At 38.0% G+C, this 17,709-nt stretch overlaps 2 protein-coding genes across 3 annotated transcripts in view; both read right to left on the reverse strand.

The window, feature by feature from the left end:
- LOC584267 overlaps window positions 1–6,047 on the reverse strand; it is a 6,228-nt gene extending 181 nt beyond the window's left edge. The window contains exons 1-4 of the mRNA XM_795187.5: window positions 5,526–6,047; window positions 2,746–2,954; window positions 772–968; window positions 1–123 (exon numbers count right to left, since the gene is read on the reverse strand). The exon at window positions 1–123 is cut by the window's left edge and continues 181 nt beyond it. Of these exons, the coding sequence (XP_800280.2) occupies window positions 65–123; window positions 772–968; window positions 2,746–2,921 (432 nt within the window). The 5' untranslated portion in view covers window positions 2,922–2,954; window positions 5,526–6,047 and the 3' untranslated portion in view covers window positions 1–64. The remainder of the gene's footprint in view (window positions 124–771; window positions 969–2,745; window positions 2,955–5,525) is intronic.
- Window positions 6,048–7,595: 1,548 nt separating this feature from the next.
- LOC105443105 lies at window positions 7,596–16,641 on the reverse strand. Of its 2 annotated transcripts, XM_030996899.1 has the most exons (4): window positions 16,254–16,641; window positions 10,951–11,148; window positions 10,293–10,489; window positions 7,596–9,916 (listed from the first exon to the last, which is right to left on the reverse strand). In XM_030996899.1, exons 1-4 carry the CDS (start codon window positions 16,604–16,606, stop codon window positions 9,849–9,851), a joined length of 816 nt encoding a protein of 271 aa, XP_030852759.1. In that variant the 5' UTR covers window positions 16,607–16,641; the 3' UTR covers window positions 7,596–9,848. The 2 variants fall into 2 exon arrangements, with proteins under 2 accessions (XP_030852759.1, XP_030852760.1); XM_030996900.1 differs by lacking the exon at window positions 16,254–16,641 and having other exon boundaries at window positions 10,951–11,501.
- Window positions 16,642–17,709: the final 1,068 nt, after the last annotated feature.

The following is a 17,709-nucleotide window of genomic DNA, read 5'->3' on the forward strand; positions in this document are numbered from 1 at the left end:
AGACTGAGATGTGAAAATGAAAATGTTCGAGATGTTAACAAAAATGTCACTTTTGTAGTGAAGTTTACAAATGTATCCGAACTTGCACTTGCGCAAACTCATCTTTTGAAATGAGCTCATCAGCTGCAGAAAGAAAAGAAAAAACGAACACACATCGTAATTAATAAATAGGTGAAAATAAATCCAACTAATACATCTTTCCAAAAAATATGACTAAGTGGACAGAGTGGCAAATTATAGGCTTATGATAAAATAAACATGAAAATAGTCGATTTACAAAATTAAATATACAAACAAAATATCAAGATGGAAATCAAGAGGTACCAATATCAATCATTAATACCACCACTACTACTACTACTACTACAACTAGTACTACTGAAATAGTACTACTACTACTTCCACTACCACTACTAATACATATTACTACTACTACTTTCAATAATAATGTGGATAATACTTAAAAATGTAAACAAATATGTATAACCCAAATAACTTAAAATAGCAGACTAAATAAATGAAGAACAAAATCGGTACAGTGAGACAGGTTTGTATTGAGTGGAGGATTTTTTAATGTAATACGAGTAGCCATACAATGTCCATTTATCATTAGAACGGTAATGTATTTATTTACTCGTCAAGACCGTCCTCTTCGTAATTTCCACATCCTTCGAAATTTTAATCTACTATAATAAAAAGAAATTAGACAAATTAGGATTATCACCTATCCTACATTTAAATTCAATATTTCCTGGTTCCAAAAGCACTCACCATTATTGTCGTGTCTAGTCAACAATGCCCAGAAGTCACCGACTGAACCGCCCTCTAGCGACCATTCAATGACAGACACCTCACCGTCAAGGTCCAAATCGAGTTCGGCGAAGACTTCGGTGTTCGAGATCCATGACGGTGTTGTGAGCCCGTCCTCCTCTCCGATTTCCTGCTCCACGGCTACACCACGACGGAATCTGAGAGATGGTAGAAAAAAATCATGCAAATAATAATCAATATTCTATTGTATTCAATAATACCAAAAGGGCATTATGTCGTCCTGCGTCAAAACTGCAGCTTCTAATTTTTGATTGCCCTTTTCATTCAGCGCGGCGTTATTTTCTTGACTCATTGAGTCAGGTATGTCATTGTTTACAATGAGCCTATGGCGTAACTCCCAACCGTGTACCCCCCCCCCCCCCCCCCCCCCCCGTCCACTACCATGGAGAAAAGGGATAAACTTGCATTTCAACTGAATAAACGGAAAAGAGAGGGAAAGAAAAGGAAGAAATAGGGAACATATATTTTTAAAAAGATGTTACGACATCCTCCTACACCCCACCCTCTCCCAAATCAATACCCGTGTTAATTTGCATTTCATGATCATCCACAGAGCAATACTGGGGTGAGGTACACATCCAAGCTATGCTACTACGGAGAGTAAATGTAATTTGAAGAACTGAGGTAAAAAAAAAAAAAAATTACATCAATGGCGACGCATTGAAACGCATTCCCTTTATACATGTACAGTTGGGCATTTGTGCAGAAGTCATTTTCAGAAACCTTGAGGCTGGATATTATTAAAGGAAATACATGTTGATCTCACTTTTCTTTCTCAGGATATTTAAAGTAACCTTAAACTTAACCCTGTGGACTACTTTGGATCAATGTCAAATAATAATCCAGGGACCGAAAACCGAAACTGGTTCTCCAATGTGTACAGTTTTGTTCGCAGTCATTCACCCAAATAACACCCACTCAGGTTAAGTCAAACATTTTTGTTCTATATTAGAATGACGGAGGTGAATGCAGAACTTGGTATATTGAATTATAACACTATTAGGTGATGGCTGCCCCAATAGCATGAAAAACGTTCCCAATTTCCCATTACATTAACCTATTCGGTGTGATGCTACAATGAGCTTTAGGAAAGTTAGTTGAATTCATTATCTGATTGATATCAATTGACAAAGTGATTGGCAGATACAATTTATAAATTAATAAATAAGTTAATATGCAAGTATTCTTGTCGGTTTAGCAGTCGTGAGACAAAATTAATACTCATTGAACACGAAATACTAGTTTATTTTACATTGATTTGTTGCACAATGTCACTATCATACGTACGGCGCGTCGAAGGGGGGGGGGGGCGAAGGTGCACACACGTCAATGACGTAGTACTACACCAGGCATTTAGACGCCTTAATAATTGTTCATCGTCATCTTCTGCATGATGTTATTCTTCTTCTCCTTTCTCGTCGTCTTCTTGTTCTTTTTATTATTCTCATATTACTTCTTCTTGTACTTCTTCTTCTCCAACATCATCATTTTCTTCTCATTCTGCTCCGTCTTCCGTTTCTACATCTTCCTCTCCTTTTCTTTATTTCTCTTCTTCTCCCCCTCCGCGCCTTGTTCTATATTCTTCTTCTCATACCCCTCCTCCTTCGATCTCTCTTCCTCCTTCATTTTTTTCTCATCCCCCTTCCTGCTTTGATCTCTCTTTCTCCTTTTCTCCTCCTCTATTTTCTTTTTTTTTCTCATTCTTTTTCTTCTCCTCCCCGAAAGAGGTTCCTCTTTCTCTGTCTTCTTTAGATTGCGATTGGTGTATTCAGATTTCATGCATTGATGCATGCACGGCCTTCTTCTGGACATCTGCCTAACCATGCTTTACACAAAATTCCCTCATGTGCTTTGCGGCAAAAATGTTGGATTAATGATACACATGCAGCAGAAGATGACAAAGAAGGGGCTTACCGTGGGTGTCGTACACGTACTCCCACCACATTTTTCTTGTCGTCGTACGTCGGCGCGACCTGTTCGATCACGTTTGGCTTCGAACCGCAAGCCTGCGTCAAGGTAAGGCTGAACAGCAACAGCGTCGCAGCAAGAAGCATGTTGATGAGAACGTTGACGGCGTGGTGGTGGTTCATGTTGACGGGTAGATGTTGCCTTGCAAAAGATGACTAAATACGGATAGATAGAGGATAAAAAAACAGTATGGAGTTAGACGTTGCAGCGATGCCCTGTATGCATGTTGTAGTGATAATATAATGCGCTGATTGTATTACTAGCCGAAAAGCGCCACGCGGCTACGAAACTGCTCGCATCTTTGGCCTATTCGTATCGAAGATGATAGCAAAACCGCGTGTCAATTATGCGAGAAAGCTTCTCTGTTTCCACCATGAGCAGTGGCATAGTGTGGGATACAAACATTAAAGGGATAACGACATGGGGTGGGGGTACTACTCCAAATTCACTTGTGACATGCAAATTAAAAAGGCTGTTAATTATAAGGGGAGGTCGTACAGTAGCTTATCTTTTCACGTTCCCGTTCACCCACCCCCTTTTTTTGTACTCTCTCTCTTTCTTCTTTTTTGCCCCTTTTTACCATTTGTGTGATTGGGGGATGTGCCCCGGGACCCTGACACTACGCCACTTGGCCACTGTTATTTGAGGACGCGTTGCGTCTGAATCCTGATTCTCCCAGCTCGTGATTAATAACAAGAACACACATGCGACGTCGAGGTCAAATTAATTAATCCACAGAACGATGACCTGTAGGGGGTCATATGCCCCCGAAATTGAACTACATGCATTTACATTAAAATGATCCAACAATCTCCGCGTTTCCCCCAAATGATTTGATACAAAATTAGGAGCAAGAATGAGTACAAATTACTATCTGAGCACATTTTATAATGTACCCAAAATAATTAAATTTCGGAGTGGGGAAACAAATTTGAGATAAAGAAGAATCTATAACATTGAACGTCGCTCTGACCTTCAAAGCGATTGGGTTTCATTTTTCAGTATAATCTGGAAACGCTATTACCTCTAATACATGTTTATCTCATTTGTAAGCAAGAGTTGCATACTTTCCAAATCATCTCTCCCTTCTTGTCCTTTCTCAAAATGTCGGCCATATAATTTCATTGATGAACAAGGATTTATACTGTTTACTTTAGAGAGGCACACACCGTTTTTATTTTAAAGAAATGCCTCAATAATGTTGTCCTTATTATTAGTATTGAAAAGGTATAGTTTTGTGTATATCACGACATTATTGATATACAACTTTATTGCAAGATTACTATCTGAGCACATTTAGAAGAACACACATCGTAATTTATAGGTGAAAATAATTCCAACTATACATCTTTCCCCAAATTATGACTGATTGGACATGGTGGCAAATTATAGGCTTATAATAAAATGAACATGAAGATATTCGATTGACAAAATGAAATATACACAAAAATATCAAGATGGAAATCAAGCTGTATGCATGAAAGAATGATCCTGAAATTCCTGATTAATGGACAAAAAATGTATGGTTACAAAAATGGTCGAATTTGGGCTAATCATGTTAGTTGCATGTCACGCTTGAGCACAACGAACCCTACCGAAGATGAACACCTGTCGTTATGCATCAAAGTGAGTAAATATTTGTCACTTTTTAACCAAAAATTTAAACTGTGAAAAATTGAGTGAGTTGTAAAAAGGAGGGAACGTTGATTGACCCATTTTATCGCCTGGATGCGGTGACCTCGTTATAACCTCTTGCCCATTTCATATCAGTTTCTCTCAATACACACCACGCTGGTGCACCGCGTGATACTTGTTTCTCCTCTTACTCGAAATTGAGTGATGAAGAGATCAGGGATTTATTGAGAGTGATATCAGCAACCATCAATCGAATTTTGAAAACAGCGAGACGATATTTTGATGGGAACGCTATTATGTCAAAGCGGAATAAGGTTGCCATACCCTCGCCTCTTTGGAACACTGCAGTAGCTTGATTGGTTGAATAAAGGCTCATTTTCGTGCGTTTGTAACAATGAATATTCTATGAATTCTATAATAACAAAATAGTTTCAAGTCCTTTACAATACACACAAAGCGCTGTAATTCACAAAAATTCAATACTTCTTTTTGCAGACCTTCAAACTTTCAAATTTGAATCTCTGTCTGTGACTATTACCAGGCTCTGAGCATAAGTTGGAATAATACTTCGTGTATGATCATAGTAAATATCTTTATCTATAGTATAATTCAGATAATGGATTTCAAATCTTCAACAATTTATTCGACACGTGATTTTGTCAAATGTATGCGCTGCAAAAGAACATTTTCTGTAAGCCTGTAACATAGACAAAAAGAACTTGCATCTTTACCAAACATCCTAAAAATTGATACAAAATAATAGCAGATCAAGTTGAAATAGATTTAACATCTGCAGCTTTTGTTGTGAGAAATACATTGGGATGGGGCTTTGAAACTCTTAAAAAGCAGTTCTCTTATTTAACAATTTCAGGGTTGTGGGATAAATTTAAAACAACTATTTTACTGGAATCACAAATCAATATCTTTACGTAACATCTGGCTCCGCACGACGCCAAAGCCAAGGCACAACCGAACACCCTTGCTCGTCTACTTTTATGTCTAACCAGGGGGTTAGGAGAGCTCCTTGGTCTAACTAAAGTCATGAAAATGTGTACAATTTATCCCGCAAATAGCTGAGAAGAGGTTGTTACCTTGCTTAAAAAAATGGAAATGAGGCTACTCGATCGCAGATTGTTGCTGGTGAAAAAAATATTTCCTCAGTCCAGTCGGTCTTGGTAAATTCGCCTTGAAAGGTTGGGGCTTAAAAGTCCAAAAGGTACGCTCGGTCATGTACAGAATTATGATGAGATCTCGCCTGCACTGTTCGGTATAACCAGATGTCCAGAAGACTCGAGTTTTAATCTTAAATGTGTCGAGATGAAGAAGGTTGTGACGAATTTCAGGAAAGAATTTGACCTAATATACCCTCGGAGTCCTTGGCGCGGAAACAGCAGACGACCAGTGACTGGATTATGAGTCGACGAGGGATATTGTCTGGGGGTTTCCCGTTAAGTGACGTCGGGCACGCGTGTGTGTGAATTAAAAAAGAGTGGAAGTTTTAAATCAACATGGTGACGTCAGAGATCTTAAGAGTGGAAGCGCTTATGTTGTTTCTAGATAATTTCAAGATGTTGCAGTTGGAGTAACGACCAAAGCGAGAGAGTGGGACTGCATGGGAGGAAGAAGTCAAGAAGAAACAAAATCTCAAGTGCTTAGCGGATGTGTTGATCGTATTTCCTGATCTCAAAATTACTATAACAGGTCTGATCTTAATAAAAGCGTGAACTTCCATGATGATATCAAACCCAAACGAAGCTTTTGATTCTGAACTCTGATTGGTTGAAATTCAAGTTGCTTTTGATTTCTTCATTGTTTTCCTGTAGTTGCGTTCGACTGGCATAGTTATGTGCGAGAGGTGCTTATTAAATATTAAGCTGAAGAATCTCAGATACTTTACCATCATCAGATCAAGAAAACATTAAAAAAAGCATTTCTGCAAATATTTTTGATTGATTGAGATGATTGGTAAGCTTTAATTTATTGTATAAACCTTATCAATTTCTTTTAGCAATTTCTGTCTATCCAGATATGACGAATTTCGGAAGTGAGCCATTGATGGGGCGTATTGCATGTCTATCTCTCTCTCTTTCAACATCATTTTATGTCCAAATATCGGAATTCGTCTTCAGTACAATAATTGATTTCTTCCTGGAACATTTGTGAGTATCATTTCGTATCAGAGAGTATATCAGTGGTCGACAACGGGGTAACAGAAAACCAACCTTTTCCTATTAACAAAAATGCCTTGTTTCATGGGACCATCGGGGTTAGATGAGTGCCTCTTTTCATCTTTTTCTCTCCCAATCCCTCTCTCTCTCTATCTCTCTCTCTCTCTCTTTCTCTCTATCTTTCTCTCGCAGACCGTGGTGCCATATGGGACTTAATGGAATGTATATCATATCGGACGGAAATAGAACTGCCGTTTCTAAATTTATCTAATCTGGAAAAGTTAGCTCCGGAAGTTTACAATTTTACGATTGCGAATGAGATGGAACAAAGGATATATTATTACAACCTTACAGATAAAACCCCACATAGTGTTGTTTTTTATCGAAACTTCTTCTTTTTTTGACTTTTTAATTGTTTTTTGTTTTCACAGTGCTTCGTTTCATTGGGATGTTTTGTGTCTCCGGATCTGTTTTTTTTTAATGCTATATCACACTTTCAATCAACCTTAGTTCCTTGAAATATAATCCAAACGTAATAGGGGAATCGGAAGAGATCGGGTGTATCATCCAAAGTGTTCCCGTTTTAAGAAAAACCCTTGCCATGTGTATTTTGGAGGTATCATAATATTTTATATTAACATAATCATTCTAATTATACACTTATTCAAATGTTTGTACAATGGCGACGTAAGCATTTACTATGTTTTAACATGAAGCAAAAACAAGGAAGTTATGAAGGGAAAAAATAAAATCCCCCACGCACACACTCTCTCTCTCTCTCTCTCTCTCTCTCTCTCTCTCTCTCTCTCTCTCTCTCTCTCTCTCCTCTCCCTCCCTCTCTCTTCTCTCTCTCTCTCTCTCTATTTTAACAATTTTAACATGTCCCAAAGAATATTTGCGAGCAGAGTCACTAAAGACACACTAACTAACATCAACCATATTTACATATCCCCGTTAATTTTGAATTAATTCACTACAAGTGAGACATCGTGGTTTAATTACAAAAATGCCTTTATTATGCAACTCTACATTACAGTTTTATTCCTAAGTTATCAATTCATTTTGTTTTCCTGTTAGGTTTCTTTACATGAATACAATAAATATATATACATAAGAAGTATCCAAAAACATCATGTATAACATTATTTTCGTAGTACTGCTAACAAAACAAGAGATGTATTATAACTGTTTAGTTTATCGATAGTATTAAAACTGATCAGTTTTTCAATTATAATCTAAGCTTTTAAAGCGCGTATATTCGTGACGTGTTGGCTCTCAATTTAGCTCCAAAATCACCTCGCCTCCGGCGTTCAACATGCACATGATGTGGGCCACTAAACAAGTGATGCTCAAATGCCCTCGTGACAACAAAGTTATTTCATATTGCCTCAAAATAAAGACTATTTTGCGTGTAAATTCATAAATATAATGCACCTTTAACTTCCAATAATTGGAGATTTCTTTCTAATTGTTACAAGCAATACACTCATATTTGACTGGTTGCGAAATATAAACAGCTATAATAAATACTGACTGCTCATGGCAATTGATTATTTTTCTAATCAACTATTAATTTAGTTACCTTGGTATGGAGAGAGAGACAACGCAGCCGGGTTCGAAATCATCACACTTTTATCAACGTAATTCGATAAGGCTTAAAATCTCAAACATTAAATTGCTTGCACTGTAGGGTTATGACAACATGGAACTACTAGTTATTCACAAAAATGTGACATCAAAATGACTTAAAAGCAAGAACTTATCTATACAACCACATGAGACATTGCTATGACATGATATTATTCCATCATGTCCGTATACAGGAATTTAAGAAATAAGAGAGCTTACAAAATTAGTTTCAAAATGTACACATAACCTAGCGTGGTCTAGACATTTAGTGGGCACTGACTTAATTAAGTGGCATGGTTTAACTCAATGGATGAGTTAACAAGGCCGTTGATTAGGGAATAAGAAGTGTTGAATCATCTTCTTGTCACGATTAATTTCCCCTTCTTCCCTTTTCTCTATTTCCTCATTTTGTCACATTTCTTCTGTGTTTTTTGGTAAACATCTGACCCCCCCCCCCCCCCTCTACCCAGTACCCCCTTACAGCTATGCCACTGCTTTAAATCAGTAAACTTCGGACCTTCATTGACATACACTTTTATGGCTAACGATCTCGGTCACTATACTGCGTGATGTGGTTGTCATATACTGGCTGAATATTTAGGTCCCGGACCGGAAATCCACTTTGGGGGATCACATCATATTGATAGATACATGTAGATATAGATAAATGGTTTATTAATGAAAAACATCATTGCGGCATAACAAAATAGCGATGAGTTTACATATATTCATTTTAAAATGACATAAATACATTTTTACAGACATTTAAAATAAATTGGGAAATATAAATTCAATATTTGATGCAGTTTGAATTTGCAATATGCAATATTTTTTGAATTTATAAGTTGAAAGTTGAAATTGTAAATGTTGGTATATCATAGTAAAGAAAGATTAGGAAAACGTGAAGGAAGGAGAAGATGAAGAAGGAGGAAATAATGGAACAGGAAAAAAAGAAAGAGAAGAAGAACAAGCATAAGTAAGAATAGAAGAATAAAGAAAAGAAAAAGAAACATAAACAACGTTTTGCCTGACTAGTGATTAACCTCCCTCCACAGAGAAAATAATAAACAGTCTATCTATTACTCACCCTCACCCCCCCCCCCCCCCCCCCCATGTGCACACGCACACACATGCATGCACAAACGCACCATCTGGCTGCGTGTCGACAGCAAAACATACTTTAAAAATAATAAAAACCTGCTAAAGGAAGTTTTGACAGTTACATCTCATTTACATGAAGAAAAAAAGTTTGAAGTGGAATCAACTCTCAAACACTGCTTTGGTGTTCATTTTCACAATAATTTGGAATGGATTCAACTAAAAAATAAGATATCCTTAATCAAAGTGTTCTTCCTTCACTCCGCATTCAGGGGACCTGCATGTTCTTGTTATGATGGAGGTCGTATGGGTCGTCGAAACAAAATGGAAGTAGGATTAGCTATAAAACAAGCAATGAATGTAATTCCCTTAGTTGTCCGTATCTTTGGCATCTGAAAATACACCATGTCCAATGTGTCATTATCTGAGTACACGAGCTTCGTAAATCTTCATAAATGAAGCGAAAAATATTAAATTTCGGATTTTATATCCGTGCAATCAAGAAGTCCCGACTGCGATTCAGACACGCACTTTACTCAACTCATTTTGTACTTGCACAATCTCAGATCTTGAAATCCGATCATTACCTGTATGATAAGAAAATGAAAGAGGGAAGGAGAGAGGGGAAAGAGATATTAATATCAATGACTATTTATAACTTTACATAATACAAAGCTGTATGTGTAATTGATAATTTGTGCATATGCTTTACAATATTTGGCAGGGTACCAATTTAATAGCACCTTTTTTAAAGATTTCCAAACAAAAATAGAGAGAGCATAAATGATAAAGGGAAAGGACAGATTGTGAGTGAGTGGAAGTATTGAGAATGTCAATGAAAACTGAAGAATAACTGTACGCCTGTAAAGCCCAAGGATAGAGGCAGTGCAGACATTTTTTAATAGGCCTTTTTTAATGGTAGAAGAGTAAGAAGGGGTATGGAATAACAACATTGATACTCACCATCTTTGTCGTAGATGTTTAAAAGCTTCCAGAAATCACTAACTGAATGGCCCTCGAGTGTCCATTCGATGACGGACACTTCGTCGACATCGATTTCCTGTTCGAGTACACGAACGAGCTCGTCCATCATGATTGATGCCGGTGTTGATATCAATGTTTTGTCGTCCTCCTCACCCACGCCAATCTCGCGACGAAATCTGAAAATCAAAATAATACAAATTATAATTGTTTTAAAGACTAGTGAATAAGGCCTTAAGCTGTTGCCCAACAAGGTACGGGGTTCGAATTCCTGCCTATACATCAGGAAGACGTCATTTGTATCGTACCGGAAGAGAAAAACCTAGGAAATAGATTCAGGGGTGTATACAACATTTTATGAAATAGGGGCACAATTCGGAAAAATATGTGCTCTGCCTCTTGGATTGAAAATTTGAAAAGGGATACATCTTTGGTTAGTGTACTTATTTCCTAAAAAAATGGGAGCACTTCATCTTTGTTCCCCCCCCCCAAAAAAAAAAAAAAAAATAATAAATAAATAAATAAATAAATAAATAAATAAATAAATAAATAAATAAATAAATAAATGAATAAATAAATAAATAAAAAAATAAAATAAAAATAAAAAAATAAATAAAAAAATCACAAGTGATGAACTGACCTAAATGTTCCAAATCCACGGTCTCCTGGCCTGGGTGTCGACAATTGCGGGTTCCCCTTGGGAGGGCACGCGTTCGTCAAGGAGGATAAGATGCAAGATAAAAGCGTTGCCGCCAAAATCAGGTTGGTGAACGTGTTGACGATCGTTTGGGGATACATGCTGCCAATTTGCGAAGTCACAATCACGAAAGAGATGTATCTGAGTACAAGGAGAGATACGAGGTAGATATTGAAAATAAATACTGCATTAGTTTTTCCGCTTGGGATGTCTTGCAACTGTAAGGCATATGGCCTACATCCTACCGTAGAGCGAGTTCACAACATCCAGTGTATGCCACGCACATGTAAATTGATTTATTCCTTGCACAAGCCGACTTTATCCAGGGGCCTTACTCCTTCGGTATACTTCGCGTGGCGAATGATGTATCAATCTCCTCCGCGGAGATGGCAAAGAAAAAGATGCGGTGTGTCTGTATCTCGTGGATAATATTATGCTAAAGCAATGCACCTCCCCTTTGCGATCTCCCGGCGTGCTTTAGGCTGTGCTCACTGAGAGGGGTGGTAACCTCAAATGCGGGGGTTTCAACCGCGAAGTTCTCGAGTTATAGTTATGACCGTGAACTCAAATTGCTGCTTAGGTCATATTGAATGAACTTTTACGAAAACGATACTTTAGGGGCTCTCTTCTCAGAAATTGGGTTGAGGGGAGAAGATCTATTTTATTTTCATTTCGCATCACGTCTTCTTTTTGTAGGCTGATCCTGTTAGTGGTTCCCGGAAACAAAAATATGACCCCCCCCCCCCCCTTTCTGGGCAACAGGTGCAGAACTGTATCAAAAGCACTTTGCCCCTCCCCCCATCATGTTTTCTGCACTCTTCGCCCCCCCCCCGCCCTTCCCTACTATTAAACTAACAAAGTGCTTTTGCCAGGAATTTAATGCATCGACCGCCAAATTATCGGATGTGTATAGATTTGCAAAGATAATGTAGGTGTGATTTCTTTGTTAACCCGTTGACTACTGCATTATCTAATTCCCATAGACTTAACACAGAGACCACCAGGTTCCAGTAAGCAATGGGTTCATGTCGGCTCAAGTGGTTTGCATGTTGCGAAAGGCAAACACAGTGTGGAAAGAGTTGTGTGTCCGAAACATCTCTGTAACATGGGATATACATTTTTCCATTGGATTTATACAATCAATAATGTATTCTCGCCAGGGGGTATGAGAGAGGCAGGATGAAACCTCTACCTCAAGATGTGCCCTTCCGCCATACAGAAAGTAAAGAAAACAGCCGGACAAAACGGATATAACCACCTAATATAACAATCGTGTTGCTTAGAGTTTCATTTAGTTCATCCGAACATCAACTTTTTAGTTTCTATATTTTTCGAGCGCTTGAAGTAGAAAAAAATTTTGGTTAAAGTGTAATTTTTGAATAAACTATGGTAGACATGTTAAGAATTTACCATTTCACTACACAAATAAAAGGTAACGTTCGCCCGTATAATTCAAAATTCCCGGGCGCTGCATATAATCAGCCCCTCCCCCCCCCCCCCCCACCTCCCTCCTGTTACCCTCATCATGCTTCTGGTAACATTAGAATCTTATGAGACAATAGCCTTACAATATGTAAAAAGACAATTTTAAAAATATTTGAAAGAATAAGGGGGAACCGGGAATCTTGGACATCAGTAAATACGATCTGCATATCTTAAAGATAAAGACCAGTTCTTGTCATATAATGCAATTGCATTATGAAAGAAACGTTGTGGAATCGATCAGAAAAGGTTGATCATCTAGCATATAATTAATGGTGTGTACTGCAAGGTTCTGGAATCATCAAAATGATAAGAAATTTGGCCCAGTCTTGGTAAAGTTACAAGCACTGTACACAGAAAGATGTATATGGGACTACGCACACATGCGCGACACGTGCGTAATATCTATCACGTCCAAATAGATAAACTAATTTACCAAATATATCAATAAGTAGGCGGCATCTCGGCAAAATTTGTATTATCACGTATTAGTCAAACATTTTCTTCCACATGATTGGTAATAAGAGCTTCCATTTCATTTGTTGAGAGGGAGGCGTTTCCAAAACTGGTCTTTACCTTTAATCCAGCCGCACACTTTACGATCTTCCTGCCATCCGATTTTCAAAAAATTTCAATTTGTATTAGATATGGGAATGTCAACAAACATCATCCTGAAATCATGAGGATAAGAATTCTTACAACTGGAATATGACTGTATTGAAGCCTTTAAGGGCGTGTTTATGCTTAACTTTTTCTGGCCAAAATCAGGCATCTGTTACGCGTTTAGTTTAAAACACGGTTGCGTCCTTTCTCACTTTTGTAGAATCACCGAAAAACGCCGATCGTAATGGGGTCAACGCACTGACCTCTAGTGGGTCTACGTAGCATGCATAGTGCAGGTTTGCGAATCCAGCTGCAATGCCAATTAGGGCCACCCAGGCAGAATTGCCTGGAGGAGCCAGAGAAGTGAGCATAAACAGTACACCGTGGAACTCCGATTACGATGAGCGTTTACAAATCGCTCATTCTGCCTTCAAAATTTAAGCTTAAACGCACCCCTAGTCTAGTCAGAATAAAAGCCAATTCTGCTTCAAATCGAAGAGAATCGCACTACTGGTATGACGTCACTATACTATCCTGAGCCAATTAAGCTTCTCCTTCTCGAAGGAAGCATGAAATCCCTCGAAATTGAGGTTTTATTAATTATATTGTATGACTATACAGATCATCGATCATTAGGATCTGTTCGAATATTTGTATCAATGCTACTGCATCTCTCTCTCTCTCTCTCTCTCTCAGTGCCATATCGTTTGACTTTGGTGATCATGCTGTTCCACAACCCTCGGCTCCTAGCCTTCTGTATTAGTACCACTCCCAGTTCTTTCACTCCTCTCTCTTCCAACAATTTCTGCAGACTGTCCATCCAAAGTATCCTCCTTCTTCCCCTACTCCTTCTTCCCACAATTTTTTCTGTCAAAGCAAGATTCTCTACTGCATATTTTTCCAAAATCGGGTCGTAGTCAGATTGCATGGTGTACAGTGGGATGTAGAGGGATGATGGATGAAGGATGAGGGATTTATTTTCCATATTTCCATATGTGAAATAGGATTACCATGACAGAGCCCATGATTAATCGTGCAGTATCACTTTCTCAGATGTTTCATTTTCAATCAAAATAACAGGTTCGGGTTCATCTTTGAAGTGTAATAATAGTTATGACTAAAGGCGGGGTGTAAGAACATACTGCATGGTGTGCAGACTTTAAAGGGGTGTAGGACACGTGTGACACCACTAGGTCTCAAATGGTGCCCCCTCATGGTTTGTTTGTAAGACACAAGTTTACTCAAAGTCATTGTACGCTGATTATGTCTCCTAGAGAAATAAATCGTGAAACAGTAATGGGGATTCATGACCCTCCCCCCCCCCCCCCCCCCTCAATGAATAGCAAAATGGGGGAAAGGAGAGAGAAAGAACGAAAAATGGAAAGAAAAAAGAGATAGATGGGTATTATCTAGATCTAGGTAAGATAGAAAAAGATTTAGATATTCCGATAGATAGAAAGCAGGAATAAAAAAGCAAAGGTAGAGGTGTTGCGGTCTAATGGATAAGTCTTTGGACTTTGAACCATAACGTGCAGGGTTCGAATCCCTGTCGCTACACGAATGCCATTTGGCAATACTTTAATCTTCATTTGCCACATTTCAACCAGGTGGAATAAATGGGTACCCGGCAGGAATTAGGTCATGAAAATGTTCAGGTGCTGTGATGGCAGCCGACAAGCAGTGCTATTGGTAATAACAATTGAGGGGACAGGAGTGGCAATGTGCCAGACCTGAGCGCTGTACAAGACTCCAATATTATTGTTATTGGGATAGATATAAAGGAAGAAAGAGGGAACATGATAAGAAGATTAAGTATTACGACTCCCTCTCACATTTCAACTATGTAAGACCAATACTCTGGCCCCACCCCCCCCCCCCCCATGACCATACTTTCGTTACGCCATAGTACTCTATCCAACCGTGTCTGACCACATCTGTGACCCCTTCACTGTTAATTTTTTTGTTTAACTTTCGATATATAAGCACATTGCAGATGTCTGAACGTTTGGAAGTTATGACAACCTTCTTGTTTCCCTTCAATCCTGTTTTTTTGTTAAAGTAAGGAAGGAAGAGGGGGAGTCTGTCCGTTTGATATGAATAACGAGACACCATAGTCTAAGCAGTGGCGTGGACATAGAGGCACGGGGGCATAGGGACACGTCCCCCTCACTGAATCAAGAGGGAAAACAAAAGGAGAAAGGATGACATTTGAATTAGATCAAAGAAGGTAATGTTTAAAATTGATGCTACGAGCCCCTTCCCATGCACTCAATCGACGGTCTTGTTATTTCGCATTCAATCCACATAACTCGACCAACCCCAGTGCACCTCCGTGCCCCCTAAATGGCTAAACCGACGCTGCTACGCCAATAACTGGCTGAGCGCTTTCGTTCAACCTCTATAAAGTACGACTAGACAATATCATGTATACGTATATTGTAATATTTTATGTCGCAATATTCAAATATTCAGAACTTGACAAGTATACACTTGCCCATAACGGTGGAATAAATTTCATTTACCTCTTTTCATGAAGTTATTGCGACAACGTGGTTTTTTCTCCATAGATAATGTTTATACACTCTCAGAAGCGTATTCATTAATCCAAAGAGACATTAAGATTGATCAATAAAGTTCTGAGAATATATAACTGTAACTATCGAGAGTATACCATATTGTCATAATCTTTTGAAGTTAGAAATACTATGCCAAATTTATTGGGGTACAGTGTAACTAAAAATTTCTACAGCTAATACGGTTAGCCACGATCACACAAACTCACGATCAAAAGAGCAATAATGGCCCTACCCAAGAGGGTAAATTTGAAACTCAAAAGGTATTTCCATTAAAAGCTGCATTGGTTCGCTAAATGAAATAGTTGAATTAACGACCCCACTGGAAATAAGTTCTCGAGCTTTCGTGGGTTATCCAGTTCAAGCTGACTTAATTTTGATCTGTTATTCTAGTATATTGTTGTATGTTGAAAGCTTGGCGAGTAACAATCAATCAACCAATCAATCAATCAACGTAAGAGTGTGATGAGCAGAAGACGATAAATTAACACCACCATTACATAATATTGAATACACCATCTTTTAAGAAAAAATTCATCGTTTACCACTTAAAGTTTATTCCCTAAGAAAGAAATACATTATTATTACCTTTTGAATAGTTGAAAGATCTCAAGCTCCAAGTTTCGCTGCAAATGCTGTATATTTTTTGGCAATAATTTGGTGACGATTAGCTGCGAAGTGAGTATTGCGAGTAGTATAGTAGGCTGCTGGTTCAATCTGGACGACGGTTCCAATTCCGATTCAAGTCTCAATCTGCCAATGGTTCCTAGTTCAATCAGGCAAAACGTGCTCGTTTTAGGTCTGGGATGTCTCGATTTCGATTCAAAACGTTTATGCCGAATCGGTGTGAAGTTTTTGCACTTTATATCATCGGTTCCGAAGCGGATTTCGAGAAAAAAAAATCGGTCAAACATTCTTTCAGACACGTTAAGCCTTGACATATGATAGGTTGTCCGCACTTGATTCTGTAATCATAAAGGTATTTGCGATGGGAAATCCCCCCCATATTGCGACATCAGACGAGGAGAAGTGTTAAGCGATGAGCATGTAACGAAAAAAAAATTGTCGAGGTTAAATGAAATAATTATTATGAATTTCAAGTGCCCTGGACGATCTGGAATAATTTTAGTTAATTAAAAATCTTCCCTTATCGCTATTTTCAGAGTATTTCCACCGTTTCTAAATGTAAGGCACTAAGGAGAACAAAGTGTGCTTTTTTCTTCGTTTCTTTTAATTTATGTGGTCAAGTCCTTTAGTGTGGTTTTATAAGTTAAGTGACCAATCCGGTATGTAAATATAATAATCATGATTGATTATGATGTAATAGTAATAATATATCTGTAAAGCGCTTAGAGACACTTGTATTAAGCACTATATAAAAGCGGAATATTATTATTATCATTATTTATGTAGAGGAAAGCCTCAATGTATGAGATCATTTTATTAATTTACTTTAATCCTCCCATTTTCCACTTCCAGAGTATGTCGAACATTTCTAAATTATAAAGCTCTAAATAAAACGGGTTATGACATAGACTTTGCACCGGGAGGGCAACTCCAGTTCAAATCAAAGTTGCTTGAAGATTTAAAAAGAAGGAAAAAAACAAATCAAGTCCTTTAAAGAATCTGGCGTTTTTTTTAAGAAGGTACAACTGTGGAGTAAAAGAAAGAAACAAATCGTTTATTCTATTTTGTGTTAGTTGATTTGTGTGTGTGTTCGGTTGTTTGCTTTGGTTTTAGGGCATTGACCCAGTCGTGACTATAGCATATTCTTCTAAATAAAAACTCACTCATTACAATGCCAAGACTCTATATTGATTTTTTTTTAAATGTCATCCCTCTTCAGGCAAACTTTCCAATATCAATTCTATAAACAAAAAAACTGGTAGTACCTTTAAAGTCGCATTGTATTTCGAGGAAAGTTATCTGACATTGCAAACCCTGAAAAGGGGGCTACTGGTGCAAAAAGCAGTTTTAATTTTCTTTTTTGTTTGTTAAAAAAAATCGAGCTTTCTGTGATTTTGCAATGGACGTGAAGGAATGT

This window comes from Strongylocentrotus purpuratus, unplaced genomic scaffold (assembly GCF_000002235.5).
Source record: "Strongylocentrotus purpuratus isolate Spur 01 unplaced genomic scaffold, Spur_5.0 spur5_scaffold_3, whole genome shotgun sequence".
NCBI classification, from domain to species: Eukaryota; Metazoa; Echinodermata; class Echinoidea; order Camarodonta; family Strongylocentrotidae; genus Strongylocentrotus; species Strongylocentrotus purpuratus.

Coding starts and splice junctions, on each gene's coding strand:
- LOC105443105 (XM_030996899.1), bottom strand. CDS start 16,606: ATGTCAAGGCTTAACGTGTCTGAAAGAATGTTTGACCGATTTTTTTTT. Junction 11,149..16,253: donor ATCTTTCAACTATTCAAAAG/GTAATAATAATG, acceptor CCTTGTACTCAG/ATACATCTCTTTCGTGATTG. Junction 10,490..10,950: donor CGTGGATTTGGAACATTTAG/GTCAGTTCATCA, acceptor TTTGATTTTCAG/ATTTCGTCGCGAGATTGGCG.